A 22,230-nucleotide genomic window follows, 5' to 3' on the forward strand; every position below is an offset into this window, starting at 1 on the left:
ATTAATCTGCTGCCAATAAACAGCCTGTTTATCAACTAGATATGGACAGCTGAACTGAAGGAGTATGCAGTGGTATCTGAAAAGCTATTTGCATAAACTGTGACTGAAAAAATAGGTCAATTATGTACCTATCATATCTTCAAGAGCACAGACTTTATGCAAATATGAAATTATAATGCTGTTATGTTAACTGCAAGGCCAAACAGCATTCCTTTATTAAAAGCAGAGTAGGTAATGAATGAAAGCAGGTGGCTACATTTGGTGTGGAAGAAAAACAAATACTGATTAACAAAGATCTCCAAGTGTTCAACCAATTATTCAGAAATGTGCAGTGATTTAGGGGCTTAGCAATTCCACATATAAAACCGAAGCAACTTACAATATCTGATGATTAAATCTCAAGGTAGCTCTCACTCTCATCTTTGCAGTCATTCTAATTAGTTACTGGACAGCTATGTATTTCAGATCTTAATAAGCATCTTGTCCATTGTCGGGCTTAATTACAGTTAAATTTCTTCATATCACCGAGTCATTCTATAATTCATTAAGCTGCAAAAGCTGAACTTTTCTCACATCTGACATACCAATTCATGTCTGACATATAACTTTTGCTACATTTCAAATAGAATAGAGGACAAAATCACACATTGTTGCCACATAAAAATGCAAAATATAAACTTTCCATTACAGAACAAAATATTGATACAAAGTTTTTGGATTTAGACAGTAAGTTGTTTTACTTTATGGTTTTAATAATCTTATGTGACTGACTGGAGCTGCTGGATGATGAGTTCTTCTTCGTTGAGGTACTTGAGTCTTTCCTCCTCCACAAGGAGGCGTTGTCTCTGCAAAGGATCTTCTTGCTTCCGCAAGGCATCTGCTACGCGTACGTTTAGCTCAGCCTCTGTCCGTTTCAGCAGAGTTCGCACTGAATCCTGGTTGTCCATCTACACACAAAAAAACACATTTAAAATCAACATAACAGGAAGACAAGAATGCTCACAAACCTTGCAAAGTATTGGACTGTGCCTTGTATAAGTATTCACAACCCTTGGATCAATTTTATACCTACAATACATTTTACACCAGTAGACCCTGTTTATTTACATGGGGAATTTCGAAGGTATTCAGATGCACTTGAGTTTATTTAGGGGTGTCAGAATAAGGGGAATAAATAAAAATGATAAAAAAAACAAAACTTTTTTTTTCATCCACTTAGTCATTTCTGTGGTGGTCCATAACTTCACACACGCCTCCTCCCTCCATCAAAGTTCATTGTTGTAGCCTAATATAGGTTGACAAAGTTAAAGTTGTTGGAATTATTAACAGTTTATGTTGCTAATCTTCAAACACAAGACATTATTAAGGATATAAATTCTGCAGCTGCAGAGAACATCATCAGTGCAGTGAGGAAAAAATAATTTATAAACTTTAGAATTTTGAGACTTTCACACTTGTTTTGCTTAAATTTTAATTTGCACAAAATATTTCTCCCAACAATAAGTTCAGAAGTTCTGAGAAAAACAAAGAATGCCCATGGCAGAATCACTTGAGCATGAACTGAGCTCCCTGTCTGTGTTATAAATGCAACATTCTGCAGGTCTGCTCCACGTAACACAACACCCCGGTTTGAAATCACCTGCTAAGCCAGAAAAAATTAATAATTTATCAGCCTTCTGTTTGAGCAAGACAACAGTATCACTAACATGCAGAATAACACTGTATTCCCAACTGCTGTATACTGCCAGCAGCTGCACTCATGTATACTCTGGAGTTCAGCAAAAATTTAAGTAAAAATATTTAATGCATTTACATGTTTTTAATCTTCCAGTGCGCTGCCTCGTCTCTAAATTTTAACTGCTCATCCTTTTCCTTGACTTTATGTATAATTCATATGCCTCATGCAAAATTGAAGCAGAAGGCCAGTGCCTTGGGCAACAACAGTAACCCAGGTGTAGAGGTCATACACATGCAAACAATAAACTTTCCTCTCTGTGTACATCACAGCTGTAGCTGTTTTGCTGCTTAACAACTTCAAGAAATCCTTGTGATCGTTGTGGCGAAACAAATAGCAGCTCTGAAACACTCACTGTCTCTTACTCTCTTTTCTCTATATTTCCTCTGCAAAGACACCAATCAAATCAATCTGTCCAAATCGCTTCAGAACACTACAAACTACGAGCTTAGCTTCAATATTGTACCACTGCAGCCCAAGCAAAATGGAATACCACTAATGTCCACTGCAGCAAAATTTCTTGCAGGTTTTCTTGCAAGAAAACAATACCACCTGAACACTGAAGTGAACATAAAAAGCTGAAAGTCGCCTGAATACTGCAGTAGCTCCATATCTATTGACAATATGGGAAACATGAGTACAATGTCTTAAAATTCATTCATTTTTATAGTAGCAACACGACCTCACACTGACAACTTCAGAAAATGAATCCTATGATAAGATCTAATTTTTTAAAAATGTTTCAGTTCATCAAAGAAATTTTAATAGCAGAAATAATTTTGGTCCAATCATCTTTGTAGGCTTGTTTTAAAAAGGCCTCATTAACAGGATTTTTGAGCCTGAACAGCCTGTTTAAGGTGATGCTGGGAAAAATCAAGCGTTCTTGTCAGGAAGATTTTCTTTTACTGAATCTTGCATTAGTTTTATGACATATGAAACAAGATGGACTGCTTTGAAAAAGTTCCACTTTTTGACTCGTCAGCAGCGCTTTCAGTCTTGGAATTCCCACTTGGACGCCATTTCTGCCCAGCATATTGAAATCTGGATGTTGTTCCAGATTTCATCTAAAATATATTGATATTTTTATAACGTTTTCATAAGTGAAAGCCAAAACATTAAGTTCCAAAACAGCGAGGAACTTAATAAAAAGTAACCTCACGAGTAATTTGTGATATTTTGAAGCAATTTACAATCTTCTGGATTCTAAACACTACAATTGGTCTGAACACTCCAAAAAAAAAAAAAGAGGACTCTGTTTACACTTATCAAGATATTGTGTATTTGCTATAAAATGGTTGAATTCAAATTAAAACAGCTTTGCTGATTCCTCTGCAAAATCTACAAAGCCTGCTTTTCCACAGGCCACTTCCTCAGTGGAAAGTTGTTAGCAAGGGGTGTTCACAAGACTGTGAATTATGCACAGTCATCAGAACATTGTCTCGGGAAAGACTTGTAGCTGATGAAACTTTTATGTGTACACTTGTATTGCTTTGAGCTGCACATAAAATTTAATATTCCTCCCTGTCACTTTGAAAGATGATTATTCATAATGCTCTATCTTTCTCTCTGCAAAGCTTGATTCATTAAAGTTCAGCTAATATAACCCCAATAACCACTCAAAACACTGTTAGGTCATATCCTAGGACTGTGTGAACTAAGCTGCAAGTTTTTAGACTGTATTCATTTAAGTGTCTGGGAAGGTGACAATTTCCTTCCCACGATCCCGTAGGATTTCAGGAAGTGCAAGAACAAGATGTGTTTATGCTAATGAAATGCAATTCATAAAAAGATCTGTGAGGTAGATACAGATATCTGTATCTAACAGAGTCAGCAGAGAACACAGCTGTCGGCTCCAATAATCTTAATATATACTCAGCCAGCAGATGCTTAGAGTTGTGTTTATGAATGCCAAGTGTAATTTCCTGCAACGGCAAACTAACAAGGATTCCAAATGGTAAAAAAAAAAACAAGTATAAAATGATAAACTAAAGCCAATCAAAGCAGCTTGCCTCACCCTTAACATGTATTTTCCAGCTTTGCTACAGATCCTCTGTCCTAAACTCAAATCTTTTGCACTTTTTAACAGATTATCTTCCAGGATTGTTCTGTTTTAACTACATGTTCACATAAACTTTCATCAATTCCCCGATGCCTGATGATGAAAAGCATCCAGACAGCATGACGCTGGCACAACCATGTTTCAATCAACAAAATCTCATAGTGTTTGTGAATGACATTTGGAAATGGGATTTTATTATCATGCATTAAAGAGAATGAGAATTTTAACATAAGTTTTCCAAATTACATGGCAATATCTCTAAGGTACATATCTTCAGGAGTGAACAGGAAAGCGTTTCTGAAATAGATAAACTGTTTAAACTTTAGATACCTGTATCTTGCGAAGCTGACCGAGCTGTTTGCGAAGGTCGGTGGCATTTTGCTGCAGACCGTGCAGATGGAGTTTCATCTGCAGGCGACCCACGCCGTTCACCGGGGTTGTGTTAGATGGCGGTGGTGGCATCAGAGCTAAAGGTGCTGACGGCGTGTTGGCTGCTAATCACAAAGCAGGATATTGGGGGATCATTGGGAAACAATTCTGTTAGTTCGTTAAGCAGCGCTCCAGTTACATTTCAGATACAATATGAGCAACACACACACTCTCAGCATAAATACCCAAATAAATACATCTATATAGAGAGTAGGTCTGGGCACACGCACGCTTTATCCAGTGTGAAAAAGCAACAAAAACCACCATATTCACAAAACTCTAGTTGTATATCGGGTAAAAAGTGAGTTCATGCTATTAGTAACCGGGGGAGAAGTTCACTGTCTGTTTAGTTGGGACACACAGGGATGTGAACGCTCTTATCTCAACACAGGGCTTTGTGAGTATGGCCATCAATCTGCCATTTATTTGACCACACATACACACTCGCAAACGAGTGTCTAGTGTGTGACAAAATAAACTTCTGAAAATTCCCAAACAACCAAGCAAAGAATTCAAGAATTAGAGACATAAGGAGAGGAGTCCGCTTTCCGGGGAAAAAAAACAGCCAGGAGGAAAACATGAGAACAGAGACTGCTGGTTTTTCAGCAACACCAACACCCATACAGAGGGCAGAGAGTCATGATGAATGTCTGACAGAAGAAATAAAAAAAGGATGACAGGAGGAGGAGATGCCAACTACCTTTCTTCTTCTGACGTCCAGCTGGAATATAGAAAGAGTGAGCCAGTTACCAAGAAATTAATGAGGAGGGATAGAGACAAAAGAAAGAGGAGAGTCTTCAGATTTTATATTTGAAGAGGGATGAACAGGGAAGATTTCTACTGATTACAGCAGAGGAAGGGACTGTGGAGGTGCCTTAGTGTTTTGGCACTGCACCAATTTATGAGGAAGATTCAGACGCATTTAAATCTTTGAACTGAGTCCATGAAGATCTAAGCAAAGATTATCTGTGTTTGAATAAGTCGGAAAAATTATAGGAAGGAGAAAAAATAACTTAAAAAGGACAATAACTGATCTAATCCATGCTACAGATGCTGACAAGTTATGAAATTGTCATTTTTAAGTTCAACAACCATCTAAAATAAATAATTCCACACAGAGTGAGTTAACTATTTCACAGCTGTGTCTGTTTTCAAACCTTGCCTAGAGGGTTATGTTTACACTTTTGAGGATTTGCTTGCTTACTTAACACATTTGAAACAGCTCCAAAGGTGTTCAAGAGTATTTTTGAGATTTCTAACAGCCTTGTTTTTACTTTCCTTGTGCATCTAATAGGGTATTTCAATATTCAGTGGTGAACAGGTCATTTTGGAGAATGACCGACAGAAAAATAAAAGGAGTTAATAGCAAAAAAAAAGTCTTAGTCGGAAATGTTGTGGGTTTTTTCTTGGAGTTAGTACTGATTAGAGATTTGATTTTGATCCAAGTGAAGATTTAGGAAAGTCTAAATACTCTTGTTTTTTTAAAGCCCTCGTTTATTGTCTTTTTGGTAAAGTAAATTTTAGACCACAAGATGATAATGTAAATAAGTACAATTTTAAATGTAAGCAAGTGAAATGATCAAATGTATTTTATATTGTTTAGCAAAACATTAAACATCCTTTAATTTAGCACAGAATGGTTCTACTTAAAGTTAAAATTGCTGTTTACAGCCATTTCTTAGATATCTTATGCTTTGCACCATAAGAGGCAACCCATTTTTCACTGACTGGCCATGAAATTGAGCAGTGGAAAACTTTCTTGGTCCTTTGTGCAACTGCCAGCACTTCTGCTTTGAGGAGAGTTGTTTTAGTCACATTCAAAACTAATAAAATAGAATTATTTTCACCTTTACCAGCTTCACGAGGCTCACTGATATTGACATTTGAAAAAAATGCTGCACCGGAAAACAGGAAAGGCACAATTTTCCATTTTCTCAGACTGAGAACATAAAACAAGAAAATTAAAACCAACAAGTAGCTCAGCAGTGTTGTACCCCATATCAAATCTTGCCCGTCTTCCCACATTGAGAGCATGGACAAATAGGCCTGGAGATCAGCATCACTGCAGAGTATGCATTCAGTATTTTTGGAGCAGAGTTAGCAAGAACATGCGTATAGGCATGGCAACGGAGAAACAGGAGTGTTAGTAACACTTCAATTCGCAGATCTCGATTACTATGCTGTACTCACTTCCAGTGGCGGAGCCGTCACTGTTAGTTTCGGTCTTCTCGCTGGAAGAGAAAGGTAATGGCCGTGAAAACTCCGTCCCTTGGTCTGGAGGGCAGCCCGCCATCATGCAGAGACGCAGTAGGCCGCATCTGAGGATCAACGGCCACAGCGCAAGGCAATTACAGAGCTAATGCTCAAAGCACCACTACCGGATATGATGAAACTTCTCACATTAACTCAGTTATCTTTTAGTAAATAAACTCATGGTATGTACATGAACAGAGATAGCTTGACATAGTTAATGTAAAAAGCTGAAAACTCTGTGAATCCGACAGCAGATCAATAGCACAGCTGCCTGCAGCTGATGGTTTAGTGGTCTGTACTGGACCTGTGCTCGCGCAATACCTCACTACCATGGAGCTGGTAATGGCTCTGATAATAGCCTGCCGCTGTTCCTGTCAATACTCCTGCTTATGTGTCAAATCTGAGGCTGTATTTGTGACTTTTAGAGGGTTAATGGGGTCTAATAGAGGGTCTTACGTGCTGTCGCTGTCTGGTGCCCTGGTCAGTACACTCTGCACGAGGCCTGTCAGGCTGGCTATTTGCTTCTCCATGGCCTCCATACGCTCCAGGCGGTGATCCCTGAAAAAAATACATAATGCTTATAAAATTATAGGCACAGGCAGATTACAGTGGAACAGTCAATGCTTCTGTGAAAGGCTAATTTAGAAAATGTCTTATAGTTGAAGACATTCAGTGAGCTGTTCCAAATGAGGCTGACCTGCTTGTGTCTGCGTCTTGTCCAGATAAAGAAGGACCAAAACCAGGCTCTGAACTGGAGCTGGGCCTCGACTTCGGGCTTTCCACAAACACAGAGGAGGAGGCAGAGTCTTTCCGGAAAGTCTGCCTGACAGGCGAGGGTCGTGGTGAAGTGGAATACGAGTCCCTGTCCCTCAGCTGCATGTCAGGGATTTTTTGTGGGGACGAGGGCGGCATGCGGAACCCCATTCCTAGGGTTGCAGAGGAGTATGTGTCCGAGTATAGTGAACCTCCAGGCTTGTAGAATGAGTCCTCCAGGTCTCCCTGAAGGGCAGCGGCAGAGTAGGTGCTAAGAGAGCGTACGGACCCTCGCCGGTAGAGGCCAGTGGTAACAGGGTAGCTGAAAGGGTCTCCAATGGCAGCCAAAGACTGGGTGGAGGCAATGCTGAGGCGACCCTCATTCATCAAACTGTAGGGATCAGCATACAGTGCCTCATTTTTCATCAGAGCCAGCTTTTTTGCAGAAACTTCTTCATCTGGTTTGACATCACGGCGCTCCAGGATGGCACTTGGTGATGGAGACAGACCCATGTTGGCACCATGGCCACCTGGAGGATGGTGGGGATGTCTGGGCTGCTCGTGTTGAGGATGGTTTCCGGAGAAGGAGGGAGTACGCCCCCCGCTGTAAGAGAGGCGAGAGCGGGACGGAGAGCCAGAGGGTGCCGAGGTCGAAGAGGAAGGAAGAGTGTTGAGGCGGCGCGTTGGGGAAGATTCCCGAGATGAGTAAACCATTTCTCTCTGTAAGAAACAAAATAGTTGTTAGGATGGCAGCCATTAGATGATAGGGATGTGAACTACCCTACCAGAGACATCAAAAATTGCTGAGGAACTTCTCAAAAAGCAAAGCAAAGACAGAAAGTACTGCCATTGCAACACAAACAGCATAAACTTTTGTCTAAAAAGTAAATGCTCAAGTCTAAATGTGGCTGAAAGTTAGTTGGCATTGATCAAATGAGCAAAACAAACTTGAACTTTGCTCTCTTAAGGCAAAATTAAAAAAGAATATATTAAAAAAATCTAATTTTCAGCATATTTCTATTGAATAAGCAGACATAAGGACATAAGCCCATAGAAAAAATGTTTATGGACATCCAGTCTTTTGAAAGGGACTGCTTTGAAAGCAATACAGAGCAGCTTCAGCCAGCATCTTTACAAGGCCTTTTGCTCTTTTGCCATGGAGTTGGTCTGCAATTTTTACAACAAAATACCTGTATCTATGGGACAGAGAACCTGCTTTCTTCCTGAAGGGTAATAATAATTACAAGCACTGTAATCTTACAGTAAGACAAAATCTACTGTCCTTAACTCATATTTTCCTTTCTATTTTCTTTCATTTCTATCACACTGGTTACCAATGCTTTCAATCAGGTGTGGACAATGAAAGTCCATCCAACTGCCTGAATATAGGATTTGCAATATCTTAGTCTACCAAAGACTGAGTGTAAACAGTCCCTTGCGACTGCAATATTGCACATATTGATATTGCAATGAGGACTGTGATTCAACATATTGTGCAGCTTTAGAAGGAACATAATACAATATTCTCAAAGGAACCCACTACTCTGGTATTTAGCAAATAGAAATATTTTGTAATCCTGACTTTCTAAAAACAGGAAAGGTTTTGTTTGGTTTAATATCAGACAATAAGAAAAAAAAAAGAACGTGTCTTTTTAAGCACTGCATGTAAATATCTTTTCAACTGTTTTTACTGCATCAAATGCACAAAAAGCTGCTGATGTAATCACCTTTGAAAGGGGACTTTAGTTATACATCAGCTATCAGTTAAAGGTTTGTGTTTTCTCATCTTTTAATATCCCCTTTAGAGTGCTTTTCATGTACACCTCTCATTTTTGATTTTCCAGTTGATATAATACAATATTGGATGGATAACTATATTAGAAGCTTAACTCTCTCGCTCACAGTTTTGTTTCTCTGAATCTGAGCTCACAATATCACACACAGAGAACATCAGCTTTCCACTACCAGAGACACAATGATTTGTAATCAGATTAAGTTGGAGTATCTATCCAAATGTATTCATAGTTCTTCCCTGTCTGTCAGCCATTTCTTTACCCCATATCTGCTCCAAATAGATGGAAGAATGAGTGTAAGCATTGCCACAGCACAGTGTAAGTAAACAGAAACACTCTTCAGTGTTTTTTAATAGCATTTGTATTCCCAGTTCAGGGTGAATAATGCAGATGGTAAGCAGAGTTTTGCATCAATAATAGTTAAAAAAAAAAGTTCTCCCTCAGGCTGCTTTATCTTTACTAAAGGAGAAATCATTTCAAATGTTAAAATATGCTCATTTTACAGGGGAACATGTTCTCTCCTGCCTGCACAGCAACAGATGGCCTATTTGAAGATGAAAAAATACATTTCCGACGGGAAAACATGTTCCATTGCTAACCCCCAATACATTGCGAAAGTCTGTAAAGATACCGTTCTCAAAAACAGCAAAATTTATCTTCCAAAGAACTCTGCTGCAGCGCCGACTTCACAATATAACAGGGGTATTCAACACTAATTGCCCTTCCCACCTCTCAGGTCTCTTCTGCTTACCCGCAGGTCTCCATTAGCCAGGTGTGCAGCCGCAGGGTAAGAAGCATAGATGGGTTCTTTGCGGTAAATCTTGATGATGCTACGGTCCTGAATATCCCGGACGTCCTCCAGCTCGTAGAAGACGTTTCGGGCCTCGTCTTTGATTAGGATCGCAGTGTTGGGTGACTTCAGCATTCCCGCCGTCAACTTCTGAGGGAACATGTGCACGATGAGAGCGTGCAGCGTGTCCATGCTGCTCAGCTCGTGGGTGATGTGAACCCGGCGTGTCTCATCTCCATACTGCAGGAAGAGCACGCCTAGGAGAGAGTTGTGGGGGAGAGATGGTTGAGTCAGAAGTGTTTGGCTTTATTAGATGGGAGAATAACCAGTGGAGACATATTTTGCGAACTGTGGTGTTGGTTGTGATCCACAAATTCTGATTACTGGTACCAAAAAAAAAACTATGGCGACTTTCTGGGCCTCATATTTAAACCTTCTGAATACTTTCTCATGTCATGTTACAGTCATAATTTTATTCGATTTTTGGGGGATTTTATGTAATAAACCAACACAAAGTTGCTCATTTTTGTCAGAAATTAATAAAAACAAATAAGAGCAATTAATCATGTTTAAAAGTCACCCAATTGCTAAATAGACTTCACATGTGTGTAATTAAATCCTGTTGTTCTGTACAGTAGTTTTGAAGAAGCTGCAACGATCCACAGCTCAGATATGAAAAGTTGTCAACAGGTCAACTATTAATTGCGCACTTCACAAATCTGGCATTTGCAGAGAAGTTGCAAAAAAGATTTGCTGATGGAAAGTCATAAGACATTTAATTTGCAGTTCTGGTCACAGCATGTCACAAGTAATGCAGGAGTCACAGCAAATGTGTGATAAGAAGAAGCTCTTATCAGATGAGCTCTACTCATCTCTACTTGTAATGAAGACAACACATCCTTCCAGAAACAGCCTTTTGTAACCAAACGCATCACACTGTGGGCACACTCCTCCCGAGTAAGGAACTGAAGAAAACCTGACAGACCACGCTGAGTTGGTTCATCTTATAAAATCCCAGTAACATGTAACATGAGAAAATGGTTCTATAAAAGCAAAAATCACAATTTTGGAAACTACTTGAGAACTTTTGTGCTGATTAGTGAACATTTAGATATCTAGAAAAAATAAAAATAATTAGTTACATTTTAACAATATTTTAAAATGCAGAGTGTTTTTTTTTTTTACATAAGCAGCAGTAGGTAAAGTTTGTGAAAAAAAAAAGAATGTTTTGTTAAAAGATGTGTATGATGCCTGACTAACCTGAAAATTCATCTTCATACACGAAGGGACAAACAAAAACAACAACAAAGGAAAAGAAAAAGGAATTACAAATGGGGCAAAAAATAATACTTTGTATAAACAAGTCATAGAGAAAAGAAAAAAGACAGGTATTAGTAGAGACAGAGGAAAGAGATCAGCGTTTCTGCTAAACACCTTAGTCTTTCTCATTCGTTCACTGTTACAAATAATGACCATAGTCCAGAATGACTAAACTCTGCAGACTTTAATATCCATATGACAAAAATAATATTTGGGTTTTTCTTGTTACCAATTCTCCTTGATATTATTACAAACATTAGATCACAGTCTGTAACAGTAAGAGTATTAGTGTTAGTAATTTACAGTGTCTAATCAGGAAAACTTACACTTTTATATATTTAGAAACACTCATTTGATTGTTTTATGTCTATGCAGAAGGGCAATTAAACTAGGGAAACACTTCATGGTAAAAGCACTGAGAATATAACACCTCCTCCCACCATCTAACAGGAAAGTGCTTCACAGCAGCAGCAGCAACGTGAAGCAAAGAGAAAGCTGTAAAATCTGCCTCGAGTTCTACCAGCCTGTTGAGACGGGTCATGCCAGGATCGCCTCGGAATCATTACCTGGAGATCTTAGCTTATTCTGGCTGGCAGAACGAGACAGCGGCAGGCTCTGGCGGAATCGGTTCATCCGGTTGAACCCGAGGGGCATGTCGGCTTCTGACATGGTCTCCAGGGATTCGGCGGAGGCAAAGGAAAGCTTGGCTGCCTGGTCCGCAAGTCCGGACTGGGTGGACTGGGAATGGCGTGGACTGCGACTCTGCAGGACACACAGAGGCATGTGTGAATTCAGTGAGAGGTGAAACTGTGGCAGAAAAAATGGATTTGACAAGGCTGATGTCAGAAGACCAACTGGAAGAGACAGGGAGCACACACAATGAGGGATAACACAATAAGCCAAGTAATGAGATTATTCAGACCTTGACAATGGGTTTTAGCTACCAGCCATTCACTGACAATTGCTTGCATCACAGTTTATAACATCAGAAGAATGACATATAAAATGCATTATAATGTAGAGGAACTCTTTCCTCTTGAATTTATCAGCGTCAAACTGTGTATGCAACCTGACAAAAGTTACTCTGTATTCTTCACTTCACATCCACATCCATTCATGGACCCCCTCATTGGTACTTGTCCCTGCGCACCTATGAACTTTTAAATGAGTTCTTGTGGGATGGGAGGAGAAGCTCATGTAAATCCCAGGCTCTCACTGTGGGTTTATCCTGCTGGCTTAAGCCCAGGCGTCTCTCTCTCTCTCTCTCTTTCTTCCTTTCTCTCTCTTGCACTTTCTCTCCCAAAGACTGTTAGCTCGGCTGTGGCTGAGCTCACTGAACTGAACTCTCTGATTCCCCACCGCTGTAGCATTTCCTCCAGCTCAGAGGCTGCTGTAATGAGCTCCCCGAATGCTGTCTGCTGATTGTTTTCACGGAAGAAGCAGACACATCCTCAGCCCACAGTTTAGTAGCAGTGCCTGTCTCCTTCTCTTTGAAGCATGAACACAACGGTTGTCACCTCGTCCTTTCTCTGTTCAAGTTCAGCTGCTGCATGAACCTTCTGTGGCTTTCATATTGGTGCAACTTTTAATTAATGGGAGACTAACTGCAGTGACATGAAGGGTCATCTCTGCGCTCAGACTCAGAATAAAAATTTTTTTTTCATGAAAAACCACCAAACCACAATGATCAAAGAAAAAAGATTAAGCTCAACTTTACTTTCACTTTAATATCAAGCAGCAGGGCAGACAGTTTGATGTAGTCACTTATTACGATATAAAAATCATCTCAATCTCTTAAAAACACCAAAGATAAAAAGGCATTATTTTGTTAAGTGTTAGTCAAGTCTTTCTGACATGATGATTCTTTATGCTGTAGATGATTGTTAAGGTAAGATATGGATCAAGATAAGTGATCTGACTGATGCTCTATGACAACTGCTATGAAGACATATTTCTCATTTAGTATTTAGCTCTTTGGATTGTCAGTTTTGTCCTAAATCAGTTGCAATTTCTAAACTCAGAGGCGGCTCGTCCGTTTAAGCTGATTAGGCAGTGATTATCCAAAAGGATCCAGTGTAGTTTAAAGGAACTGCACACATTTTGACTTACCCTTTTCCTTTTTATAACTTCCTTTTTATTATACTTGTCCAGGACAAGTGTAGGAATAGCATTTTTTAACGTTATGTGGCACTTGTTAAAAACTGAGTGATATTTATTTAATATCTGATTGTGCTAGGTTGACCTGGGAGTTACTAAACTCTGTCTGAAGCTTTAAAATCCATATGAAAGGCAGAAAAGTAACAGGAAAAAAATGTGTTTCATTTTATGTAATGTACCATTATAAGATTTTCTTATGTCAAATGCTCTCATCTGCCCTGCTGCCAAATTACAGGAAACCAAAGCAACTCTGCGCCCTGTTGTGGAAATACAAGCTGGTCGTTTTTTTAAATCCTCTGTGTTAATTTTTGCATTGCTTTGCTGTCGACTGCTTTAGACTGAAACTAATAGTTCGCTGTGGAATCTAAAACAAAAACGACAAGGAAACCATTTGTGCATTCTCTCGAGTAATAGCAATAAACACTTTTGACTGATATATTCTTTTTCTGAGTGCAAGTTGACTTCAACTACGTCATTATTACCAGCCATTTTGATATTGCTGGAAATAATGTCATAATGATATATTTTCTACTTTGGTATTTAACTAAATACAGTGAAAGGATGCATGTTTGGAGAATTGGTTGCACGTGACAAACTTTTTCTGAGGACATGCAAATGCATGTCAGATTTGTACAGTGTACCCCATAGAAAAACTGACACAGTATCCTATTAAATTTAATCTACACCAAGATTAATAAAATTCAGATTTGTTGTTATTGCATAAAGTAGGAAAATAGGAGATCAAGTTAAACAGTTTTATGCAACTGCTTTGGATAATGCTTTGCTTGAAAAGCATAGCTGAATTTACATTAATAGCAAAAAATAAAGTCCTATTCTTCTTTTGTGACATTAATCTTGCTGCTGCCTCACTTTTAAAAATCCGCTCAAGTCTTTGAGTTTTTGTCAAAAAGAATCCTTCGAATAGATATACAATTTTAAAATAGTTATCTACTCAAGAGCAAATTATTGCCTTGCACTTACTACTATTGTTCACAAAAACATCCACAATAAGTTTGCAAGGTAAACTGCCTGTGGGCTTTCATCATGCAATGTCAAAGTCCTTTTGACACTATCATACATAATGCAGTCCCACACCCACACATGAAGAATCCAGAGATAGTGCTGGCAGACAACTTTAGAGCACTACCGGAAAGTGTGAGATGCAGACAGATAACCCCCAACATGTTTTCTAATAGGGTAATTTATCTAAACAGTGACCACACTGTAAAAAAAAAACAACAGCCAGCAGCATCCCAGGGGCCCACCAGATACTGCAAAGTGCAACATTCTAGCCTTACTGTCGAACCACCGTATAATAATGGGGAAATATAATGTATTCATTTTTATCAGGTAGGTCTAGGATTCGATATTATTTCATGGCGTCTCCGTCAAGGGAAAAGTGTTGAAAATTTTTTTTAGAATAGAAGAGAAAACTTTATCTGACACCAACAGTGACATAAATTTCTCCTTGACAGGACTCTATGCACACATAAAACTTTCAAAAAAAAAAAGAACATAAGATAAAAATAGTAAAAAGGATCTTCAAATACCTCTGCTGAGAGCTGTAATTGCAGTAGGGATGAATGACTTTTATTTTGTTGTTTTCCTGGCCAGTGGGACTTTGTTTCTCCTGTCTAAAGGGAGGAGACTGAATGATTTTTTTGTAGATAAAAAACTAAAGAAGAAAAGTCCTAATGTTTGAAATATGAAGAAATGTGTAGCACTTTGAGAAATACACTTGATTTCATTGAGTATTTGCCAAGGGGAAGATTAATAACAACTTAGATTTACTTTTGTAGCAATGAACTAAAATAAAATTGTTAACAGTAGCAACTTCTGGAAGTAATTAGTGAATTTTGTGCAATCTGTACCAACTCATGTTGAAGATTTTTACTAATTATTAAGCCTAACTCCTAGTCAGAAGCTGTATGAGCACACTCTGACAATTTTTTTTTTAATTTAAATTCAGCAACATTGTTTGCCGACCATGTTTGGAATGCTTAGTTCTAATAAATGCAGCAGAGGAATTAGATATTGTCAACAATCTGACTGCAACTCTACTACTCTGTAATAGTTGATTTATTTTTTTTTTAAAAAGAAGCAAAACAAGCTTGAATATGATAGCAACTGTGTATTTTTTTCTGCAAATACAAAATCAAAGAGGATGTGTTGCATCCGAGTACTTGCTCTCCACAAAGCCTGAAAACCGCAAATTTTACATTCTAATCCTGCCGGAAAGAAAAATAAAACTGTGGGAACAGCAAAGAGTGGGGTTGTATTCTCTTAGAAACGTGTTGCTGAATTACAAATGTATCATATTTTTCAGCTTGACTTTTTACATCATGCTGTCTATACTGACTTCCTTATTTCTGCTTCCACTTGAAGGAGGCTTGATAATATCTTTCTGCAGTAATTTTGTATTCTAAACGTTTCATGCAAAAACACCATCTGGTTTTGCATCTGCTCCTATTAGACAAGCCAGGAACCGGTTCTGCTGCCTTTCTCTCAGAAAACCCTTTATTTTCTACTGATTAAGACAGTTTCAGCCCAACCCAATTGCTACTGAGTTTTCTTGAGTCTTTATTCACTGTGGATGAGAGGAAAAAAGAGTACGGAACAGGATGAGGTTAGAAGACAAGCAAATGTAGTGGAAAGTAGGACAAGGTGGCCCGACAACAGACCTCAGGCTACAAACTGCATTAAACTTATGCAACCTCCCACCAGTTCTTCTGATTTCTTGTGCTAATACTACGCAGTAGCAACATGCTCTCTCTGTTAAAAACAAACATTCACCGAAGAAGGTTATAAGGTCAAAAACTAGAAAACATTATGTATCAGCTAAAAAATTAGATCTAGTTAACCTGTATCAGAAAAAAACTATTTTTCCAGAACAGATTTGTTCTGTTTAATTTTTTTTACACTTGAATGTTTAAGATTAGACAAAAAAACATTTGTAAGTGAAGATTTGATTTATTATGGTAAAAGGCTGTTCAAACCAAACTAGCCCTGTGTAAATATATTTATTCCACCTGATATGTGGTATATTAGCTGTGACTCAGAAGCCACACGCTGGCCTCATTGCCACCTGTCCTGTACAATAAATAAATCCTGTATCTAACCTGTATGACAACAGAAGACCATCTAAAGCACTCCAGACCTAACTTGCCTTAAGGTCAGCATTCATTATTGATTATTCAAGACAAACTGCACAAACATGTTATCTGTGGAATTTTCTAGGGTGAAAAACACACAAAGGAATGTCTCACATTTCCCAAAAACGTCTAGATTACTTTTGGAAAAATACTTTGCTGACTGATGAGACAAAAGTAAATGTAAAAATGTCTCGGTCCCATGACATCTGATGTAAAACTAACCCAACATTTCATATAAAGAATATTGCAGTGAGTCAATAGTGTGGTGCCCTGGGCCTACTTTGCTGTAAGTAAAGGGGTTATCAATTCTATCAATTTTAAATTAAGGTCAGGTTGTTTTGGATAGGTTTTTTTTTTCCTTTTATAAATTAACTAAATTAAAAATTGCTTGTTCATTTTGACTCATGTTGTCTTTGACCGATCATAAATTTGCTTATCTGAAACTTTAGTCCCACAAATAAGGATAAGAGGACAACATTTGTAATAATTTTCACAGTGCTGTAGATTAAAGTGCAACACTGAGATTGGTTTGGGAGTCAATTAAATCTTCATTCATCTCCCTCACTTTCACTGTACAGATTAAGCAAAAAACAAAATTAACCGCAGTTGCTCCCTGGAAATCTAATTTTCTGTCAGAGCAGCTGTAATCAGATGAGTGGTTTTGCTGAGGGTCACAATGCCCCCATAATTGCCCGAAACATTTGACACCGTGATGCTAAAAACTTTAATCGGCTTGTTTAAATATGTCTGGATCATAATTTGTGAGGTAAATCCTTCAACCCCGATGAATGCACATACAACATGTCCGCTTTATTTTATATCCAGAACACGTAATCTGCAGCTGATAGCGCTGGGGAGGCAATCACGTTTGATACAACCTGATTGCGGAGAGCCGAAAGGGTTATTACAGTCTGCTGTGTCAGACAATGGAGATCCAGTAGTGTGTTTTTTTAGTATGTGGCTGATTTGAGGTAAAGCGCTAGACAAGCAGGTGAAACAGTGTGGCTAAACTGCACTGCAGCATGGGCCCCGAGGCTCGTTCATGACATGATGGATGCAAGTAGCCTCCACTTCTAATCTCACCCCCTTGAGTAAAACTGAAAAGAGAAATGTCGCACAGCTTGATGTGCGTGAACTCGTTAGTTGCAGGGTATTAGGTTAAATGTTTAAAACGACAAATCTTTTAACGTCTCCACTTTTCCTTGAGTCCTTTGATATCTAGCTTGTTCAGTTTTTTTCACCCCCTATAACTAATATCTTGGTGTTCTTCAAAAGCTTCTGTTTGTCTTCACCCCTAGTTATGTCTCCCTCTCACACCTTTTACACAACATCACTCACTGATTCTCTCCTGTCACTCCATAAGCTTCTCACCAAGACAACTGATTTGTCAGATTATCTGCCTCCGCCTCAGTCTCTGCTGACAGAAGCTCTGAGTCTCATCCACATGCTTTGCTTGCGGTTAATTGCAATGAGTCAGCACTTTCTAAATTTTTAATGAAATTTAAAGAAACTGACTCCTTAATATGCCCTTACCACACATCCATTTTAGTCTTAACTGTCCAATTAATTCACCTCAACTTCTCAAGCTTTGCAGTCAATCGTCTGGACACAAAATCTCCTCATAATAATGGAGTCATTTCTCTTCAGACGACCTGAAGTCATCAATGCATGGAAATGATGGCTCTGCCAGATCCCAGTAAATTGTAAACTGATGGAGCATGTGAAAGGAAATCAAGAAAAATAGCATTTCCAAGAAGAGGTGAGATGATGATTGAGATTTCCAGGCAGAATTAGTCATATAGGCCTGGAAGACTCAAATTGAAAATGTTATGTCCTCCTGTCTTTTTCATTTTTTTTAAGGTTTAGATTAAAACTGTAAATATGACATGGCAAACAGGCGCACTTTTCTTAAATGTGTCTCTTAACAGTTAGCTGTGCTAACCAGCTAACTGTCTGACACATGATCACAGGAGCAAAATTTGATTGGCTAGAAGCTGCTTGACATAATTTAGTGCTGTTTAATTTGGCCTGGGTCACCATAAGGTCACCACATTTGTGGGTGATTTTTGCAGATTATTTTTTTTTCTGGTAAAATTAAAGTAAAACAAATAAAAATCATACATGTAATTGCACAGAATAAATAATCAACGTCTGTGATTTCATTTTTTTCCATAATAAACAAGCCACAGAGCCATGCTTATTTATATCTACAATCACAGCAATTATTAAAATGTTAAAACAAATTGAACCGTGTTAAAAACAGCCGGATGCAGAGGCAATTTTATTTTGTTGGCACAGAAATTGAGGATAATAATTCAAAGCACAGTAGATAAAATAAAGTCTCTACAGCTGATAATTGAGAACTGCTCAAAGAGAGCATTTTCCAATTTTTTGTTTGATAAAAATCAATAACAATGACCCAATAACCTTATAGTTTAACTGTGCCTTGGTCAGATGACTGTAAAAGTTGGGTTTTCCTCTCATCCAAAGATCCTGGAAGAATTTGTAAATATTACTCAAAGTCTGATGAGCTGAAGAGATGAAATCAAAAGAACAGGCCCATGACCATGGATGATATAAACAGGTTGTCAAGAGAGGAAAGAGGTTAAACAGGTTATTTGTTGGTTCTAGCCTTGAGAAATACTTCAGTAAAAAGCTAGCAATTATTCACAATTTAAAAAAAGAAGTTATTCAAAGTACAGGAATGCAGAGTGTGTGGAAAACAAATTGACACAACTAATAATTTCTCATGTGGAAGATAAATGCATTCAAGTAATTATTTTTTTTTTTCGTTTGAGATTATGTTACTGGATAAAAATAGAAATATATTCCAAGATTTTCTTTCAGGAACCTCACAGCGGCTGAGTGTAGCCTTTGTTTAATCTCCCCGGACTCTCAGCTAAGCTAAGCACAAGAGTGGAAAGCTGAGTTTAGATTAGAGCTGGTGGGATGCTGAAGTAGGGCGTGGGTTTCTGGAGCTTCACTGATTAGAAAGAAAGCTTTGCAGAAAGCCCTGCAAATATAAAAGGTGTCATTCACATTGTGTATAAGAAATGATCTTCAAATCTTCCCCCCACTAAATATTTTTGATGCTTTCATGGTAAAATCTATCTCTGCAGAAGCACCTTTGATATCAGTGTATAGATCTTACTGTTTTCTGAATAATCACACAATTTAAGAAAACAGCAACACAAATACACAAATTTAAAGTAACGTTGTGGGGTAAAGGAAACAGCAATTTACAATGTCAGGGAAAGTAGGCGGCTAAAACTACATTTTATGGTTCAGTAGCATTGAAATAATTAAACCAAATACCAGAAAACGATCAGATTTTATCGACAAATGCTACTACATAATAGTAGCATTTAATTTACAACATAAAATAATACAAAATAAGTGCAGTAATTGTTTTTATTAGTTTGCAATTATATTATACTTCAGATCTAATAATCTGATTAGAGGTGAAAAACATCAACTTCTTAGCTGTTTGTCAACTAAAACACTGTGTTTTTCGACGTAGTTTTGGATCTTGAATATTTTGAAATCTGATGCTTTTGTTTTATTCTTTCAGCTTCTTTTTTTCAGCTTTTTCCTCTGTTTAATTTCTGCTCATCAAAAACCACTCCATAAAGACACATTTGATAGCTCTACTTCACTGCCAGCATAATACAACCAGCCGGTCAAATGTTTCCAGTCAGTAATGCTAACTAACGGAGGTGTCACGAGTTCATGAAGGTCTACAAATTAAATTGGCACGAAGAAGATTAAGCTGTTTTCACCCTTGACATTTCTGTCACCACATAAGCCACAACCACACAAGCTCTGTCCAAAAAAGTGAAAAGATGTTGCAGGAGTAAGAAGGGTGTGAAAAAAGAGCAGCAAGAGGGACATTAAGTGGGTTGGGGGTGGACAAGATGCCACAGACGTAAACACACACAAAACAGACAGAAGAATGACAAACACACTTAGACAAGGAGCACTAACCTTAAAGCTCCAGTAGTTGGGCTGTTGCTGTGGAGTTTCATGAAGAACAAAAGAAAGAAACACGAGAAAGATAGAGAAATTACTCTCTCGAGAATCATACATAATAATTGCAAGAAAATGCAAACTTTAAAAACATTAGTTGAAATGTAACAACGATTTTTTTTTATTTATCCTGCCTTCTGTAAGGATTTACTGTATATTGCTGACAGGTAAATTTAAAGCATATATGGAAAACACAAGCACTGACTGGTCAATGATGGAGGTAATGGCTCCGCTTTCAGGCATCAGGTTACTGAAAACCTGACATGAGATTGTGTTATTATAAATGAAATGAAAAGAGCAATATTAAGTAAAATCAGCAGTCCATTCTCTCCTTGCAACGTTGGCTTTTCTCCCAGATTTCAACACTGGCAAACAACCATTTTGTCCCCTTCTTGCTCTCTGGTTTCTTCCAATCTCCTTCCACCTGCTGCTCACTTTTCATCACAACCCCCAAAGCTGACCTGCTAATTTGCAACACTGAATAACGTAGCAAACATCTGCACATTTGCCATTCCTGCTGGTTGGACATTGCAGAAAAAGTGCTAACATATCCATAAAAGGCCTAAGGTAACAAGACTTAAAATAAGCCATAATTACCCCATAGTTAAAACCAGACATAGTCACTGCTGGCCTAGCAATATCTCAAGTTGACGATACGCAATATTAAAGATGGAGCAGAGTTCACAAATCTCAATTGTAATTCCAACTCCACTTTTATACTTCTCTGCAGGCAATATTCACCCAATTTAGGTTCTCTTCTATAAAGTCCACATTACCCTGAGATAGGATTAAAAAAGTGACAGGCATGTTTTTAGTTATGATAGTCAGTGTGTTTTCAATATATATATAATCATAAATTAAATATATGCTTATGCTGAGAATAAACCTATTTCAAGAGTTTAGTTTATTAAAAAGTTTTATAATCAATAAGATTAGAATTTAACTGTGACTTTGATATTTTTCCACAAGCCATGAAACTTGACAGATGCTTTTTTTTTTATGAACAAGGGAGGTACATATCATTAGGTCTTGTTGTTTTATGCTAACTCCTCACAGCAGGAGATCCTCTTCATTAAATGTATTCTGCTTTAGATAAAAACTCATGTCTGGCACTTTTCTGGCTGCAATGTATTTGTGAAAACAGCAATAACTGCTTGGTAATTCAGAGGTGTACCTGATTTATTAATACTCAGTATTAGTTGATGTTTTCTTTCTGTTTTGCAGAAAACAGTTGGACATATAATATTCCAACATTTGGCCAAAAATAAAGTAAATACCAACTTCAATGTACTTTTCTAATATAAATGTTGTTTTACTCTGATTAATGTGTTAATTTTATAATGAAAATGCAAACAACAGCACTTAACGCTGACAAAAGTATTCTAGCATTAAATAGCCCCTCCATATATATGTTCTTTGTAATTAAGCATACTTTGACATCGAGGTTTATCTGTCAAGCTGCTTCTTTTGTGAGTTTGCTCAGTCAGTTGCTGCATTCATATACGCTGTTTTATAAAAGGAGTCTTCTGGAAAAGAGCCAGAGCTTTGATAATTATGTTACAGCAATAGTAAGAACTTCAACAACCTGGAAACAAAGACGCAGCTGATAATGGCTGATTAACTGAGAAATCCAGTTGTTCCTTATATAGTACTTTAATATTAGAGGTATGTGAACATATAGGCTCAGACATATGCCAAAAGAAAAAAAAGACATCAAAATTTCAACCTACGCTTCTTTCTCCTTTAACATATAAATGACTCCT

General features: G+C 37.9%; 1 protein-coding gene across 23 annotated transcripts in view; it reads right to left on the bottom strand.

Moving 5' to 3' along the window:
• LOC103142235 (SRC kinase signaling inhibitor 1-like) overlaps positions 1-22,230 on the bottom strand; it is a 107,622-nt gene that overhangs the window by 15,386 nt on the left and 70,006 nt on the right. For 9 of the 23 annotated variants that reach the window (XM_016674344.1, XM_016674345.1, XM_016674343.1 and 6 more), the window contains 10 exons: positions 20,426-20,452; positions 11,699-11,894; positions 11,073-11,084; positions 9,774-10,069; positions 7,174-7,949; positions 6,933-7,034; positions 6,414-6,541; positions 4,924-4,944; positions 4,125-4,288; positions 772-947 (listed from right to left, as the gene is read on the bottom strand). In XM_016674344.1, the coding sequence (XP_016529830.1) occupies positions 772-947; positions 4,125-4,288; positions 4,924-4,944; positions 6,414-6,541; positions 6,933-7,034; positions 7,174-7,949; positions 9,774-10,069; positions 11,073-11,084; positions 11,699-11,894; positions 20,426-20,452 (1,898 nt within the window). The remainder of the gene's footprint in view (positions 1-771; positions 948-4,124; positions 4,289-4,923; positions 4,945-6,413; positions 6,542-6,932; positions 7,035-7,173; positions 7,950-9,773; positions 10,070-11,072; positions 11,085-11,698; positions 11,895-20,425; positions 20,453-22,230) is intronic. The other 14 variants (XM_016674347.1, XM_016674353.1, XM_016674335.1 and 11 more) reach the window with 12 other exon arrangements.

This window comes from Poecilia formosa, unplaced genomic scaffold (assembly GCF_000485575.1).
Source record: "Poecilia formosa unplaced genomic scaffold, Poecilia_formosa-5.1.2 Scaffold94, whole genome shotgun sequence".
Classification (NCBI taxonomy): domain Eukaryota; kingdom Metazoa; phylum Chordata; class Actinopteri; order Cyprinodontiformes; family Poeciliidae; genus Poecilia; species Poecilia formosa.